At 40.9% G+C, this 18,489-nt stretch overlaps 1 protein-coding gene across 2 annotated transcripts in view; it reads right to left on the bottom strand.

Annotated features, from left to right (window-relative positions):
• clocka (clock circadian regulator a) overlaps positions 1–18,489 on the bottom strand; it is a 140,372-nt gene that overhangs the window by 18,157 nt on the left and 103,726 nt on the right. For both annotated transcript variants that reach the window (XR_007248000.1, XM_048535276.2), the window contains exons 12-16: positions 12,938–13,085; positions 9,295–9,370; positions 6,473–6,611; positions 1,660–1,763; positions 32–178 (exon numbers count right to left, since the gene is read on the bottom strand). Coding sequence is in view for 1 of the 2 variants with exons in the window: in XM_048535276.2 (XP_048391233.2) it covers positions 32–178; positions 1,660–1,763; positions 6,473–6,611; positions 9,295–9,370; positions 12,938–13,085 (614 nt within the window). In the remaining variant the exon portion in view is untranslated. The remainder of the gene's footprint in view (positions 1–31; positions 179–1,659; positions 1,764–6,472; positions 6,612–9,294; positions 9,371–12,937; positions 13,086–18,489) is intronic.

The following is an 18,489-nucleotide window of genomic DNA, read 5'->3' on the forward strand; positions in this document are numbered from 1 at the left end:
GCTTAATTATCATCCGTTCTGTTTGATCTACCTGAACTCCCTGTCCTTGGACAAGGTGAAGCTGCTCTTGGATTTTGCGAAGTTCTTTTTGCTGACGCTGAATATTTGCTTCCAACATCTGTGTCCTCTGTTCTAACTGCTCCTTTAGGTGCTGCATAGCCCCTAGCTGTAGTGAGAACTGCAACACAATATAAAATTATATGCACGCTAATTCAAGTAATTGAAGTTTGTAAGTACTTACAGTAAACATACTTGATATATCAACCGCTACATATATTTCAGAACCTTCTAGGTGGCTTACTGCAAACAGTGAAGCAGAAGAATTCATTATGGTTTGAACTATATCAATCATTTCGTTTCAGCATTTTCACTCTTTTCGTGGCCAGGTTAATCATAGACCCTAGAGGAGCTTCAAAGGACAGATTTGAAAAATCAACTTGTGTTTCAGAGTAGGCTCTATAGGAAACTAAAACAAAAAGATAAACAGAACAGCAATAGTCCTACATTTCCATTCCACCAGTGATGAAGAGAGGTATATTTGGTGGAAGTTTCTTTCACTCAATAGGACATGGCCCAAGAATACCAATTCTTGGGAAAACTAACAACTATCCTGCAAGGCTGGACGTGCTGACTGAAGTGGACTCTGATTGGTAGAAGCATGGTCATCAAGATTTCACTCATTAATGCAGATCTACAGTTAATCTGTTTAAATTTTACATTCAGCTGGTTGACTCTAATTAGAATGACACCTGAAGGGATATGCTGTTTGGCATACCAACAGTATATGAATTACATTGCTGGTGTGATACCAGGTATGAAGGTCCAGGTCCCAAAGAATGAGTGCATCCATCCTGTTCTTTCAAAACTTGCTATACAGGTATTTCTGCTATAACGCATGTTTCAATAACACAAATTGATGAATAGTGGATGCCAGTTGGATAACAAACTTTCTACCATACAATTTTATGTAGCAATTTCCCATGGCAATTTTCTACTGTGTGAAACACCTGTACACTGTTCATCATTAAATGTGATTCTGTAATTGGATAACATTTGCTGGATAATTCAGAGTGTGAGAAGCATTATGCTGGCAACCAATTTAAGACTAAGTCATGCTCACAATTTAAAGCAACTGCATGCACTGGCCGGAGACAGATAGAAAAGCTTTCACCAGTAACATCACTCATCTGATTTTGTTTACCAAGACGTTTTGTGTTGTCAAGATCTTAAGGATTACCTGTTCAGGTTTCTGCTCCTCTTAGCTCAAAAAGACTTGAAACAGCCACATAACTTTGCAACATCGTGCACTCTCCTCAAATCAACCACTGGGAATCTCCTAGATTGGCCATGCCACTTATTTTAGAACTTAAATCACAGCATTCAAGTCACAACAGCCAATTTTAAAAAATATTTTAAATATGCCCCATTTCCTTTCAAATTTTTTGAGCTGTGGTGAGGATTCATCTTACAACATACAGTTTTGTCTTTTAGAAATGAGTCTGATTTAAAAATCTAGTGAAACAGGCCATAAGCAAGTGAGGAAAAAAAAAATCAACCACATAATAGCGATATTAAAAAAAAACTTACGGTGCTCTTTAAAATTCCTCCTACTGGTCCATCAAGAAAGAAATGTTTTGTTTAAAAAACTTCCAATCTCACCTGGTTGCTCAGTGATGCCCTTTTGTGGGGGGTTCTTTCATGTCCATACATTACTTTCGGTAATGGAGGAGTGTTTGTGTCAGTAAGTCGTTTTGTGGGTGTTGCTGTTAAAATGGAAAAAATTAAAAATATTCAGAATCAAAAAAGAAGAAACAAGTAGAGTGATTTAATGGCTCAAAAATTAGTACTCATGAGTAAAGCATATCGAAGAAACACAGTTACAATCATTTTCGGAGAGAGCAAGAACTGCAGATGCTGGAGTCAGAGTCAAATCAATTTGCAACTGGAGGAACATAGCAGGTCAGGCAGCAGTGAAGCAGGACAATTAATGTTTTGGGTCTGAACCCTGATGAAGGATATTGACTACAAACATTTTCTTATCACTTCCATCAAGAAAAATAAATCAATGGATTTTGTAATTCTGTAGTTTCTTTGTTGTCAAAAATATTAGCTGCTGGACTATCACTTACATGGGAGATAAAGGATAGTGTCATTATCCCAGCCTACATGCAGAGATGGAAAGGTGTTCATGAAGTGTGAGAACATACGGAAAATAATCTATTTAATAAAGTCATGGCTCATCTGTACCTGAAATTCTATTTATCAACTGTTGCTCCATAATTGCCCTAATTAACAAAAATCTATATATTGCAGTTTTAAATTTTTTCAACTTTACCTCAAAAACAACTTTTGGAGGCTAAGCAATTTAGATTTCCATTAATATTTGTGTGAGGATGCTGTAATTCCTGGCTTTACTACTGAATAGCATCTCTCTAATAATGAGCACCTGTTTCAGATCCTGCTATCACAGGAAATAGTTTCACTTTTATTTTGCTCTATTAATTCCTCAAATAGATAACCTTTTAATTCCTCTTTATTTATGAAAATACAAGCCTAGACTATGAAACTTTCCTCACAGTTTAACTCTTCTAGCCCTGAGTGGTTCCCTACACACCATATATTATATATATGAAACACAATTCTTAAGCTGTCCCAAAGCACATTGAAACATGACAAATTGTCATTTTTAAATGTATTGATAATTATTTTATAGAGAAGAGGTAAATAGGGAGAGGCTTCAAGTAATAAGACAGGGAAGGGATATACAGGAAAAAAAATCAGTTCAAATATAAACAAAACAAGCAGTGCACTGGAAAGAGTAAAAAAAATGAGGCTTACTTAGCAGGGGTACAAATATAATTATTGAAGTGGATTATAAAAGATGGTCAGAAGAAAGAGGAACAATAATTATAAAAAAAGTTAAATTGCCTGTGCAATAATGCAGTCTACATCCATTGTAAATTGCAGAAATAAGTAGAAAAACTCAATTATCAAAGAAGATCTCAATTGGTCTGATATTAATTTGCTATGAGGTTGGTAAAGTGGTAAGATAATGATAAGATAATGTGGATATGGAAACATTTGGCAGTGGATCTAATAAACAACGAAGAAATAGGAAAATCAGGTAAAAAGGGGAATATTAATGTATTAAGATCCTAATATTATACACTTTTAAGAAAATAACTGAGAAGAATGGGGTGGCACAGTGGCTCAGTGGTTAGCACTGCAGCCTCACAGGGCCAGGGACCCAGGTTCAATTCCAGCCGCAGGTGACTGTTAGTGTGGAGTTTGCACATTCTCCTTGTGTCTGCAGGAGTTTCCTCCCACAGTCCAAAGATGTGCAGGCTAGGTGGATTGGCCATGCTAAATTGCCCATCCAAATTGTTCAGAGAGGTGTGTGGGTTATCAGGGGATGGGTCTGGGTGGGATGCTTCAAGGGGCAGTGTGGACTTGTTGGGCCGAAGGGCCTGTTTCCACACTGTAGGGAATCTTATCTAATCCAATAATCTAAGTTTGATAAAACAGTAAAGTAAAACACTGGAAGAAAAAATTGATTGAGGGATTGAGAGTAGAACTTGAAAAAATAGAACAGATAAAGTTATTGGCAAACCATCATGTAAAACAGTAGTGTGAAACATTTAAAATGGTGTTCATCCTTCAACCCAAGATGATTTAGACAATTTGAAATAACCAGCAGCAGGTTTTTAGTGGGCTTACAAGATGAACAAGAACGTTTAAACACAATGTTACTGCACTCATTCTTCACAAGCGTACATACAAACACATGTCAGGAAAGTACAACTGGACAGAATAGTCCACTTTTACAGTTAACAAATTATGTGGCTACCTGGTTTTGGAAACTAATGTTACAGGATTTAGGAATATTTCCTTTAGCACTGAGGTATGGTCAGATGCAGGTTCAATGGTCAAAGTAATGTGCAGAAGTTGTTTGCAGGTTTTTCCTGAAGTGACAAACTTTGTTAGCAACATGGTCAACTTCTGTGGTCTCATTACCGTTTGGGGTCATGTATCTATTTTGATGCATCCAAAATTGTATTGGGTTGAACACATAATGATGTTCCAGACTTCAGATCCTTTCCTAGTACAACTTAAATCAGATTAGATTCCCTACAGTGTGGAAACAGGCCCTTCAGCCCAACAAGTCCACACCACCCCTTGGAGCATCCCACCCAGACGCATCCCCCTATAACCCACACACCCCTGAGCACTATGGGCAATTTAGCATGGCCAATCCACCTAACCTGCACATCTTTGGACTGTGGGAGGAAACCGGAGCACCCGGAGAAAACCCACGCAGTCACGGGGAGAACGTGCAAACTCCGCACAGACAGTTACCCGAGGTTGGAATCGAACCCGGGTCCCTGGTGCTGTGAGGCTGCAGTGCTAACCACTGAGCCACCAGTACTGCTGCTCCCATTTGCTCTTTGCTCTAAAGCATGCCTCATTAAACTGCCTCTGGAAGATGGTTGCTGTCACACGGTCAACACAGTTTTCTTTTGTCATTACTAAATGTTCGTCAAGGTCCAACCCACAATCCACATTCATTATATTTCCAATGACTAAATCATTGGTTAGCTTGTTGGTAGACAACAGACCTTATACTATTTTATCAACAATCTACTGGTTTTCAAGAAATGAGCAGTTAAACTTTTACAGCTGGAGTTATCAAGAACTGCAGTTGCTGGAGTCAGAGACAACACACCATGGAGCTGGAGGAACACAGTAGACCAGGCAGCATCAGAGTAGTAGGGACATTGACGTTTCATGGCAGGACCTGAAAACTTTAATGCCCGTTTGTCTGTCCTCAAGTCAAAGAGTTACTTCCTTGGGTTAGTTCCTTGAACACACAGATGAGGTCACCTGACTTCTCATTGAATAAGTTTTGCATTTTAAACAGTTATGAACATGTGTCTTTAACAGGCATGACAAAACACTAATCAGTCACTTTGGATAAAGGGAGGAGGAAAAAAAAATGAGATTGAAGAGACATATTAGTGAATAAAAACTGAAAGAATTGCAGATGCTGTAAATCAGAAACAAAATTTGAGAGATACACAGAAAGCAGAAAGTGCATCTAAATAAAGATTATAAAGAAATCAGAAGAATATTTTTAATAAAGATTAAAAAATAACTTATGAAATTAAGTCAAGGTCCAAAACTTAAATAGTAAAATGTTTAACAGGCGCACAAATAAAGTCAGGATGGGAATAACGAGTTAATTATAGACAGTTTACTATCATATGCAACAATAAAGAAATGGCAACAATATTAAATAATTACTTTGCTTCAGTTCTATATGACCATGAATAAGTTTAGAAATGTGATGTGATTAAAATGAAATTATTAAATAAACTAATCAAACTTAAAGAGAATAAGTGCTGAATTACATTGGTACATTCTGAAAGAATTAAGGGAAGCGATAGCATTGCATTAATAATTTGGGAACTACGGCTGTTGAGCCAGAAAATAGGCCAGATAACTAACATTATACAAATATTTAACAAGATTCTCAAGTGCAGTTGGAGTTGTACTCATCCAGGTAAGTGGAGAGTACTTCACCACACTCCTGACTTTAATTAGACTGGTAAACAGTTATGAGCTGTCAGAATACAACTCTACAAATTTAAACTCAAATATCCTCTAAATTCACCCTTACACATACACTCACAGGAAACAAACATGGGTTACGGACAGTGGAAGAAAAGCAAGCAGATAAGTAGCTCATGTACACAACAGTTATTAAAATGATTCCTGTGCTGGTCACAATACTGATTCTCAGTTGCTCTTTCTCAGGTCCTTCCATTGCTTTGTAAGAGATTATAGGGTGGCTGGTTCACTGATCTAAAGTCGTTGCACTACTGATTAGAAGTCAAGGCTTACAGTAATACTGAATGAAAAATAAGCTGATTTTCTTTAAGTTTATAAGTGGTTTACTGCCAAGAACAGAATGTGCTCCTGAGCTGGTAGTGGTTTAAAGGGTTCTCTGTAACTTGTTCACAGTCCCATGCTGTTCTATTACTAGAGAACCAATCATATAATTATTGGCAGGCAGAAGACCTTTGTTACAGTGCGCTACTTGTTGTCATCCAAACCTGCATTGTACACAACATTTGGCTTCGGTTCATCAGAACGCTGCCATAACCCATAGCTGTACAAACAGTGTTCATAATGAGTATTCTTGCTTTCAAATCATGTCACAATCCTTACAATGTCCAGTTTTAAAACAGTTCTTTTCTTAGTTCCACAACACAAAACAAAAAAAAAATTACATGTACATTATACAGATTGATCAAGCGATTGTATCAATAATGTTATGTATTCAGGGAGATATATTATGCAAAAGAAGTATCAGAAACTACTCCGGAGTTTTATTAAAATAATCAGATATCAATAATTTGTCAGTGATAATTATTATCCCATAAAATGTATGCATATTATTCCTGAAACTTACATGTCGGATCAGACGCTGCTGTATATGAAGAAGACTTCTTCGAACTCCTCGAGGAAGCAGATGGTGTATGGCAGTGATCAAATCTTTCCAGTGCCTCCTTGACACGGACAGTATCTGGTTTAGTGTCAGATCTTGAATCCTGGTGGCAAAAGGTAGGGAAATAGAAAGAAAACAAAACACTTGTTCTCTAATATCAATAATCATACATTTGAATTTGATTTTAAAAAGTCCTCTCTCCAAGCACTAAGCATAAAAACTAAATGTTGCAGTGGTACCTCCCACTGTGCAGTGATGGCAAGAATCAATATTGAAGTTTGTGAGGATACTTTGTCCTCGATGGTCTCAAGCAAGCTTCTTGATCATTGGAACCGCACTCATCCAAGCAGGTGAGGAATATTCCATCACACTCCTGATAAGCCTTTCTGATTTTAGAGGCTCTGAGCAGTCACAGTAGGTTATCCACCTCAGAATTCCAGTCTTTGACTTGCTCTTATAATCCAAAAGAATCCATATGACTAGTCCAGTTATGTTTCAGGACAACTGTAAACCCAAGCATGTTAATTATTGGGGATTCAGTATATCTTAACTATTTTGCTCCAGCATCACTTAAATAAAATGAGGAGAGCAATTTACTAGACAGAGGAAACATTTGCTGCAGTATTATATTGTAGTTTTTGATGTATTCTCCAGATCATCAATGAAGAAGTGAGAATTAATTCTTTACAGATCTGTTGGAAAAAAATGATGTGCCCAATCAACATTTAATAAGAACTATTAGAATTCTTCCCCTCTGGTCAAACTTTGAAATTGGTCACTATAGGTTATGTCCCTTTTATTTGCTTCCTTTGTTGATCCAGTTATTTCACACCATTTAAACTGCTTGATGGGTTTTATAGCTTCTGAGATGTGGCTGTTGCTGACAAAGCAGATATCTACTGACCATCTTTGGTTGCCTTATTTTCAAAGTTCCAAGTTGTAAAGGGCTCACATGGTAAGGTAGGTAAAATGATCCAAAAGCTTAATCCAATGATAAAGAAGAAAGGGTAAAGTATGGTGAAGTTAAGATTGTGTGTGTCTTGGAAGGAAATTCAGAAGTGACGGTGTTTCCATGTGCCCATTGTCCTAAACTGAGAACTCCGTTTACTGTGGCTGACAGGCTCTCAGCATATCTGAGTTATGTCTCACAATTCTGCCTTCATTCCTTCCCCTCTTTCCCAGACGAATGTTAATATTCCCTCCGTCTTTACTTTTCACCCACTAGTCTCTGCATTCAAAGGGTTATCCTTGGCAATTTCTACCTCCTCCAACAGGATCACCTAAACTCATTTGCAGCTCCTCTTCACTGTCAGTATTACACAGGAACCATTCCTTCTGTGACACACTGATCCTCTGCTCCATCACTCCAAACGTTTTCATTTTGCTATGGCACCTTCCTATGCAAATGCAGGTGTAACACTACCCCATTCACCTCCTCATTGTCCTAGGCCCCAAACACCTTTCAGGTGAAGAGACAGTAGGAACTGCAGATGCTGAAGAATTTGAGATAACAAGGCGTAGGAGCTGGATGAACACAGCAAGCCAAGCAGCAGAGGAACAGGAAGGCTGACGTTTCAGGCCCAGACCCTGTACTTTTGTCAATCTGGGCTACTATATTGGCTACCCACGAATATGGTCTCCTCTACAGAAGCGAGAGCATACACAGACCAGGCAACCTCCGCTCTGTTCGCAAGAATGACCCGATGTTTCAATTGCCTCCCATTTCAATAAACCCCCTTGCTCCCAAGCCAATATTTCGTGAGCTGTTGGCATTGCTCTGCATTGCAAACCAGCCATCTAGTCAGCTGAGTTAACGGATCCCCTAACTAAGGTGTATGCAAGCAGTGGAGGGCGGGACGTTGGATCCCTTCAAGACAGAGATCGACAAATTCTTGATCTCAAAAAGAATCAAGGGCTACGGGGAGAGTGCAGGGAAGTGGTGTTGAAATGCCCATCAGCCATGATTTAAATGGCGGAGTGGACTTGATGGGCCGAATGGCCTTACTTCCAATCCTATGTCTTATGGTCTTATGGTATGCAGTGTCTGAGACCTTTGAACAGTGATCTTGAGTTCCTCGTTTTTTGTTAGCATCATGAGTTCATGGATGAGTTTAGCACATGGCGAGTCAGGTACTAAAGTATGAACCCTGGATACCAGACAGCAACCTAATTTGATTTTTAGTTTGACACTTCCATTATTGAATGAGAGTGGACACCACCTCACCTTTACTCTTCCCCTAAAATGGGTGCAATACCACTGAATTCCCAGGTCTACGGTTTATAAATGTACACTTTGCACCTTAGCATTTGCGCTTCTTCATACCCTAAATTTGACCACCAGATTTTCTAAACATATTCAAATTAGTGTGAAACAAACTTGATATATAATAAAAGCCAAAAGAACTGCGGATGCTGTAAATCAGGAACAAAAACAAAGTTGTTGGAAAAGCTCAGCATGTCTGGCAGCATCTGTGAAGGAATAAACAGAGTTAATGTTTCGGGTCTTCCTCAGAATAGATATGATAATGTGCATATTTTCTTAGAAAACATACTTTTTAAAATTTATTTTATCATTGTCTGTCAAGTAACATATGCCTATTGTTCTTTAGTGGAATGATCACCTTTTTGCCACACTATCATTTCTCCTACAAATGGTCATTTGTCATATGGGTAGAAGAAAAACAAATTACTGGTCTTGGGCTTGTAAAATCAATGGTGGGCATTCCTGCCTTAAATTAGACAACTAAGTGTCCACTATTTACTCTGTATACAACACTATACTTTACCTTGTCAGAAATATCATCTGGTGGAGACTCTTCTATGCCAAGCTCCCTTCTTCTCTCTGCACGTACTTCTGCGTAGCTGCGTGACACATGAAAATTTACAACAATGTCATAATATCCACATTTTACATCAACTTTAATGCACACTGCCCTTGTGGTACTTCCCTAAGCCAGCTTAATGATTGCTTTTAAGTTTACAAGTTATCTACAGTAGGTCACTGTAGGCTAACTGTGATCTTCATGAACTAGTTTCAATCACTTAAATGGGTGTGAGATGTTATTTTCCCACTAGTGGTCCTGTTCTTTTAAAATGTGCCCATGGCCTGGGGAGGTTTGCGAGAATCTGCAATCTGCAATAATACATCCCAACTATGTCAGGGAAATGGGATGGATCAGTATGTTTTTATCCCATGACTTCTCAATGTCTGTATTCTTATAATTTTTTAAGAAAATCTCCAATTGCAAACAAAATTTGAAGTTTGGCAATGTTATAATCTTCTTTCCTAGATTTGTTCAATCATGATCATTTTCTATTTTTGGGATAGGGGTATTATTGTCTATCCTAATTGCCCTAAATAAAGCGTTGATGACCTAGTCTTGATCTGCTGCAATTCATGCTGTGTAGCTATATCCACAATACTGTTCTGGAGAGATGTAGGATTTTGACCCAGTAAATGTGATGGAACAGCAATATCTTTCTAAGTCATTGTGTTACATGACAAAGTGGAATTTATTGCTGCTGTACTGCCCTTCAGGGTGGTAGGGATGGTGGATTTGAAAGGTGCTACTGAAGGAACCTTGGTGAGTAGCTGCAGTGCACCTTTCTGGTGGTACAATTTAAACCACAGCATGGCTATGGAGCAGGGAGTAAATGTTTAAGATAGTGCTCGGGTGTGAATCAAGTAGTTGTTTTGCCCTGGAATCCATTTGGGTTTGGAAATATTGCTGAACCTGTTACTGCTTGAGGCAACTGGGTATTAGTCCATCACAATTTTGGCTTGTATCCAGTATATGGTTAAAAGGCAGGACTGTGTCAGGAGGCGAGTTACTCTGCATAGAAGTGTCAGCGTCTGACCTGCTTCAGTTAAGTTTTTGGTCCAAGGTGACACTCATGATGCCAATGGTGGAGCATTTAAGAATGATAACATCATTGAAAGAAGTTGGGTTGATTTTCTTATTGAAGATGATCACGGACTCATATTAGCTTCTGACAGCAAACTGACGATAAAGGATACACAAACACCAACTAGCCACCAAGAGACACGACCAGTTCTCACTGCTCTCAGTATACACAGATAATGAAGGTCCACAAATTCAACTGGGACAACCCATAGCACAAGCCAAACATAGACATGTCAGGGAATTCCTGGAGGCCTGCCACTCCAACCAGAACTCCATCAACAAACACATTGAACTGGAGCCAATACACAAACCACTGAAAAACAAAACTGCCAAACCCCCCAGCAACTCAAGGCACATAAATAAAAACCAAAAGAATTGGGGATAATGGGAACTGCAGATGCTGGAGATTCCAAGATGATAAAATGTGAGGCTGGATGAACACAGCAGGCCAAGCAGCATCTCAGGAGCACAAAGAATTGGGGCTGCTGTTAATCTGGAACAAGAATAAAGTTGCTGGAAAAGCTCAGCAGGTCTGGCAGCATCTGTGAAGAAGAAAACAGATTTAACATGTTGAGTCCGGTGACCCTTCCTCAGAGGCATATAAATAACGAGCGAGACAGAACACAAATTTCATCGGAGATGCATGGACAATGTTACCTATCAGGGTGACGAAATGTCTACAATCAAACACACTGGCTTGGTGAACAAGTCTACAACCTCACTGAACAAGTTGGTGATCATGGTTGGTTCTAGGACACAGCCTGGGGTACATCTACAGCTACATTCTGGGGTTGAGGTCAATAGCCCACAACAACTGACTTCTTTTGTACTAGCTTTGATTTTAACTAGAGCGCTTTCTCCCACTATATACTGAATTCTCATTGACTTTAATTCTACTACGGGTGCTTGATATCAGCTCGGTCACATGCTGTCTTGATGTCAATGGCAGTAACTCCCACCTCACCTCAGAAAGTCAGCTTTTTGGTCCACGAAGCCTACAGACAAGTAAGTGGTTCTGACAGAACCAAATCCAAATATCAATGTTAAAGATTAGAAGTGCTGCAGAAACTCAGCCAGTCTGGCAGCATCTGTGTAGAGAAACAGAGATAACATTTTGAGACTAATGTGACTCTTCAGGTTTCTATTTCTGATCTCTAGCATCTGCAGTACTCTTATTTTATCTCAGCATTAGTATACCAGTTACTGGTGACTAAATGCCAGTAGTGTCAACCATATATTACTTTGTGATAACGGAGAAGAGCTTTACAGGGCAATAACTGACTGGGATGGGTCTGTCCTGCTCTTTGTGCACGGAGCATAAATGGGTAATTTTCTCATTGTCAGCTAGATGCCGTAATTGTAGCTTTTTTTGACTGATCTAACACTGGCAGACACTAAACACCAAAGGCAGGTGAGAATCTACACAAAGAACATAACCACACAGAGTTGCTGCTTCTTTCTCAGTCATATTTATAGATACCATTAGCAGAACTGCCATTTTGTTAGTGACATACTGCTTCTGTGATTTCCTTATGCAAATATATAGTGAATCTTTGGCGTGAAGTTAAACTGTATAATTATTTATAGGAAACATTATGTAGTATGTATAAAGCAGGAGTCATGGCATTTAATTGGTTTAAGAGTGGCCTGTTGCAAGAAATTATATCAAACAATAGAAACGCAAATGCTTTGGTGGAATGTCTGCCAGGGTGAATTCACGTTCAGTTCTAGCACTTGAGCATAAAAATCAAGGCTGATACAGCAGTGCAGGGTACAATGCATGTCAGAGGTATCATAGTTCAGATGAGACATTAAAATATTTGTTCTCTCAGGTAGATGCAAAAGATCTCATTTGACAGAGAGCAGGGATGTAACTCTTGGGTGTCTTGCTAATACTTATTCTCTCAAACAACATTTTTAGAAACAAATTTAGTTATTATCATTTTGTAGTTTGTAGCAGCTTACTGAAAAAATTAGCAGTTGTGTTTCCTATGTTACAATAATGTCTAGACTTCAAATTACTTCACTTGTCAGAAATAGCAGTTTAAGCCATCATCCAGTGGTCATGAAAGGCACTGCTTAAGTGCATGTCTCTCTGGTGGAGATCATTAAAACATGAATATATAATTCTTGGAGTCTCAGAAGAACTTCAAATCTCTAATTTTTAAGGCTGGATAATCTCTAGAGATTCACATACAGCAATATGTAATGATGTGTTGCTTAAAACTTATATAATGGAAGGTGACATTTTTGTGAAACTATCTAAATCTTAAGTTCTAACACATTCCAAAAAATGAAAATAACAGGATCATTTTCTGTCAAGAAAAATGGGAGCTGCTTCCCTCATGGGCTCTCAAAGAAACATTTCTTCCTCTTTGGCAAACATTTTACACAGATCTTAAAACTTAATTGGCTAAATGTTTGAAATAATTAGTGTGGCACAGATTTTAGCTGTCAAACGTGATTACAAATAAGACTGAAAATATGTGCTGATCTAGGCTACACGTATCAGAACTTATTTTACCTTACAACAGTATGCGTACAGACAATGAATTCTGGCCTGGAGTTCCACTGATGATAAGTAATATAATAGTGAGTCTGAAGCCACATCCACTGTTGTCCTTTCGTAAGAAATCTATAGTGGCAGGACTTGCCCTTTCCATACTGCATTACTGAAATGAAAATAGGTTGATAAATAGTTATACATTCATACTGAAAATGTATTATAGTCACAGTATACATGCATCAGCTATGTGGTTATTCAATATTTAAACTATACAAGGCAAAATTAAATTTCAGATAATATTAGAATTGCAGCCAGTTATCACTATATTTTAAACCAGTTGGAGGTACTCTTCAGATCTGTCTAAATTTCAAATGAACCTATGCTACTGGCTGACATAGAAAAATTCAGTGAATGTGCTCATTGGGACTGCACTGATCTTTTAAACAACATCCCACTCAGACCCCTCCCAGTCAGGGGACACTTCAGCAGTCAAGGACAAATTGGCCTCAGATCTTCAGGTATACGTTCTCCAAAGCCTTCGAGATACACAACAATGCAGTATCGCTGAGCAAAAACTGGTAGCCAAGTTCCATAACCATGATAGCCTCAATTGTGATCTCGGGATCATGTCACGCTACATGCGAGCCCTTAATACAGTTCTGTATATGTTAAATCTTCCTTACTGTCCTGTTTTGTCACCATCACCTGGATAAATTGTTATAATCTATTACCTTAATTAGTTTTCAGTTTTGGATTACTTAATACTTTGGTCAGACTGTCGGCATATGACTGTTATACCAATCATGTTATTCCAGTCATTTAGTTTGTCTCCTGCACCACGTCATAGTTAAGCTTTCATAATTATTTCCCTGCCTCATTTAATCAAATTATAGGTCATTCCTTTGTTTGTTATTCAGCTGTTGACACTTTCCTCATACTAACACTTCAGATCACCCGTACGGACTTATTATTTGGCATTCCACTTACACCATTTGTGTGGCCTTTTGATGTCTCTGCCCTTGGTCTTTCACTGTCCATAAATTCTGTGTTTTGTGTGCTTCTCTCTCACTCACCTGACGGAGGGGTTACGCTCTGAAAGCTGGTGATTTCAAATATACCTGTTGGGCTATAACCTGGTGTTGTGTGACTTCTGACTTTGTCCACCCAATTCAACACTGGCACCTCCATATCTCAGGGAAGCCAGCTATGTCAGTCAAACCTACTGACCAGTTTACGACACTGATCTCATCACAAGCGAATAAGATGATCGAGCACAAATAGTGTCATTAAAAGCCTTGACATATTTATATGTTGATGATTGAGAGATCCCACACAGATCTCTTCAGTGGATCCTTGGAAGCAACCAGTTGCAATAAGATTTAGTGACAGTCACCAGGATAGGATGGCCAACCACACCTTCAGTTTGCAAGTCCTGCTCCAGCAGATGGTACAGTTCTCCAATGCTGTCCTAGGACATCCACAGTCTGTGGCAGCATTGAGCCTCACTTATTTGGAGGAGATGCAGCAAGATAGTTTCTGAACTCATTCGTGGGATATGGGCATTGCTGGCTGGCCAACATTTATTGCCTGTCCGCAGTTGGCCTTGAGAAGGTGGTGGTGAGCTGCCTTTTTGAACCGCTGCAGTCTACCTGCTGTAGGTTAACCCACAATGCCATTAAGGAGGCAATTCCAGGATTTTTATCTAGTTACAATGAAGGAAAAGCAAAACATTTCCAAGTCAGGATAGTAAGTGACTTGGAGAGGAACTTGCAGGTGTTATGTTCCCATGTATCTGCGGCACTTGTCCTTTTAGAAGAAGTGGTCATGGGTTTTTCTAAGAGGCAGTCTAAGGGTCTTTGGTGAATCTCTACAATGTATTTTGCAGATAGTAAATATTCCTGCTACTGAGAGTTGGTGGTGAAAGGAGTGGATGCTTGCGGATGTAGTGCCAATCAACTGGATTGCTTTGCCTGGACGGTTTCAATCTTGAGTGTTGTTGCAGCTGCACTCATCCAGGCAAGTAGGGAGCTTTCCACCACACTCTTGACTTGTGGCTTTGTAGATGGTGGATTTTGGAGAGCCAGGAGTGAGTTACTCACTGTAGTTATTCCTAGCTTCTGACCTGCTCTTGTAGCCACTGTGTTTATGTGGTGAATCCTGTTGAGTTTTTGGTCAATGATAACCCCCAGGATGTTGATAGTGGGGGATTCAGTGATGGTAACACCATTAAATGTCAAGGGCAGTGGTTAGATTGTCTCTTAATCATGATAGTCATAGCCTGGCATTTAGTTATATTTCTTATTCATTAATGGCATGAGGACATTGCTGGCTAGGCGGCATTTATTGCCCATCTCTAACTGCCCAGAGGGCAGTTAAGAGTCAACCACATTGCTGTGGGTCTGGAGTCACACGAAGGCCAGCCCAGGTAAGGATAGCAGTTTCCTTCTCTAAAAAGGCCGTTAATGAACCAGATGGGTTCTTCTGACAATCAGCAATTGATTCATGGTCGTTATTAGATTCTTAATTCCAGATTTGTGTAGTGCGAATGTTACTTGCCATTTGTTAGCCCAAGCCTGGATATTGTCCAGATCTTGTTGCATTTGAACATGGACTGCTTCAGTACCTGGAAAGTCACAATGGTGCTGAACATTCATGATTGCACAGTGAACATCCCCACTTCTAACCTTTCATATCTGTAATGCTGGGGACCACAGCAGAAGGCAGAGATACATAAGTCAGCACTTCTACTAGGAAATGCTTCAACCTTATCTTTGGAATTAATGTGCTGGGCTCTTCCATCATTGAGGATGGGGATATTTGTGGTGCCTCCTCCTCCAGCGAGTTGTTGAATTGTTCATCACGATTCACAACTGAATGTGACAGGACTGCAGAGCTTAGAGCAGACCCACTGGTTGTGGAATCGCTTGGCTCTGTCTAACACTTGCTGCTTATGTTGTTTGACATGCAGATAGTTTTGTTTGGTGGCACCATCAGGTTGACGCATCTTCAGATATGCATGACGCTGCTCCTAGCATGACCTCCTGCACTCTCCATTGAACTAGGGTTGATCCCCTGCCTTGATGGCAATGGTTGAGTGGGGGATATTCCAGGCCATGAGGTGAGGCCATAACTGTGTTGAAGTAGATTCCTGCTGCTGCTGATGGCCCACGGTGCCTCATGAATGCCCAGTCTTGAGTCGCTAGATTTGATCAAAATCTGTCCCATTTAGTACGGTGATAGTGCCACACAACATAATGCAAGTTATTCTCAATTTGAAGGCAGGACTTCATCTCCATAAAATGGAGATTTGCAGTGGTTGCTCTTACCAATAGTCATGGACAGATCAATCTGCCAGCTGGCAGATTGATAAGGACAAGGTGAAATATGTTCTTACCTCTTGTTGGTTCCCTCACCAATTGCCGTGGATTCAATCTAGCAGCTACGTCCTTTAGGACCCGACCAGCTCAATCAGTAGTACTCCTCTAGACTGATTGTTACTGGGAACTACGATAAGCTAATATCTTACCTTATATCTATATTTAAAGGCAAAGCAAGATAGAAGTGCTGTGAGCCTTCAAGTTCTAAATGAAGTAGCAACAAGCAAAAAGGCAAGGCAGAGGTCCAATTAGGATTCAAGTATGTGCACAGCAAATGATGCTGTGTTCATCCAGCTCTACGCCTTGTTATCTCAGCTTTAAGATGAACCTTGTTTTGATCTATGAGATAGGTGCCTGGCCTGCAAAGTGGCCTGGCAGCAGCATTGCAATGAAAGGTGTCACTACGATCCGAAGAGCAATACTGATGTGGCAAACTAAATTCTAATTGAGTCGGAAACATGTCATGATGTGGCGAGGCTGCTGCATGTCCAGTGGGTGAAGGATGAAGCTGGTTGCTGCATATGAAATATGCCTTAAAATGTTGGGGAATGCTGGCCTACATGGAAGTCTCAAGAAACGAGTGGCAATATGGAGTTGGTAGGTACCCCACTTGGACTTTCATTCTAGCTATTGTCACTGTCTAATTTATCTTCACTGCCTGGGGGAGAAAAACATCCTACATTATAAATGATAATAAAATGTGAGGCTGGATGAACACAGCAGGCCAAGCAGCATCTCAGGAGCACAAAAGCTGACGTTTCGGGCCTAGACCCTTCATCAGAGAGGGGGATGGGGGGAGGGAACTGGAATAAATAGGGAGAGAGGGGGAGGCGGACCGAAGATGGAGAGCAAAGAAGATAGGTGGAGAGGGTGTAGGTGGGGAGGTAGGGAGGGGATAGGTCAGTCCAGGGAAGACGGACAGGTCAAGGAGGTGGGATGAGGTTAGTAGGTAGCTGGGGGTGCGGCTGGGGGTGGGAGGAAGGGATGGGTGAGAGGAAGAACCGGTTAGGGAGGCAGAGACAGGTTGGACTGGTTTTGGGATGCAGTGGGTGGGGGGGAAGAGCTGGGCTGGTTGTGTGGTGCAGTGGGGGGAGGGGATGAACTGGGCTGGTTTAGGGATGCAGTGGGGGAAGGGGAGATTTTGAAACTGGTGAAGTCCACATTGATACCATATGGCTGCAGGGTTCCCAGGCGGAATATGAGTTGCTGTTCCTGCAACCTTCGGGTGGCATCATTGTGGCAGTGCAGGAGGCCCATGATGGACATGTCATCAAGAGAATGGGAGGGGGAGTGGAAATGGTTTGCGACTGGGAGGTGCAGTTGTTTGTTGCGAACTGAGCGGAGGTGTTCTGCAAAGCGGTCCCCAAGCCTCCGCTTGGTTTCCCCAATGTAGAGAAAGCCGCACCGGGTACAGTGGATGCAGTATACCACATTGGCAGATGTGCAGGTGAACCTCTGCTTAATGTGGAATGTCATCTTGGGGCCTGGGATGGGGGTGAGGGAGGAGGTGTGGGGACAAGTGTAGCATTTCCTGCGGTTGCAGGGGAAGGTGCCGGGTGTGGTGGGGTTGGAGGGCAGTGTGGAGCGAACAAGGGAGTCACGGAGAGAGTGGTCTCTCCGGAAAGCAGACAGGGGTGGGGATGGAAAAATGTCTTGGGTGGTGGGGTCGGATTGTAAATGGCGGAAGTGTCGGAGGATAATGCGTTGTATCCGGAGGTTGGTAGGGTGGTGTGTGAGAACGAGGGGGATCCTCTTGGGGCGGTTGTGGCGGGGGCGGGGTGTGAGGAATGTGTCGCGGGAAATGCGGGAGACGCGGTCAAGGGCGTTCTCAATCACCGTGGGGGGGAAGTTGCGGTCCTTAAAGAACTTGGACATCTGGGATGTGCGGGAGTGGAATGTCTTATCGTGGGAGCAGATGCGGCGGAGGCGGAGGAATTGGGAATAGGGGATGGAGTTTTTGCAGGAGGGTGGGTGGGAGGAGGTGTATTCTAGGTAGCTGTGGGAGTCGGTGGGCTTGAAATGGACATCAGTTACAAGCTGGTTGCCTGAGATGGAGACTGAGAGGTCCAGGAAGGTGAGGGATGTGCTGGAGATGGCCCAGGTGAACTGAAGGTTGGGGTGGAAGGTGTTGGTGAAGTGGATGACATTATAAATGAGGAGAGATTAGATAACAATAAGACATTAATACACGAA

Source organism: Stegostoma tigrinum, chromosome 1 (assembly GCF_030684315.1).
Source record: "Stegostoma tigrinum isolate sSteTig4 chromosome 1, sSteTig4.hap1, whole genome shotgun sequence".
Classification (NCBI taxonomy): Eukaryota; Metazoa; Chordata; class Chondrichthyes; order Orectolobiformes; family Stegostomatidae; genus Stegostoma; species Stegostoma tigrinum.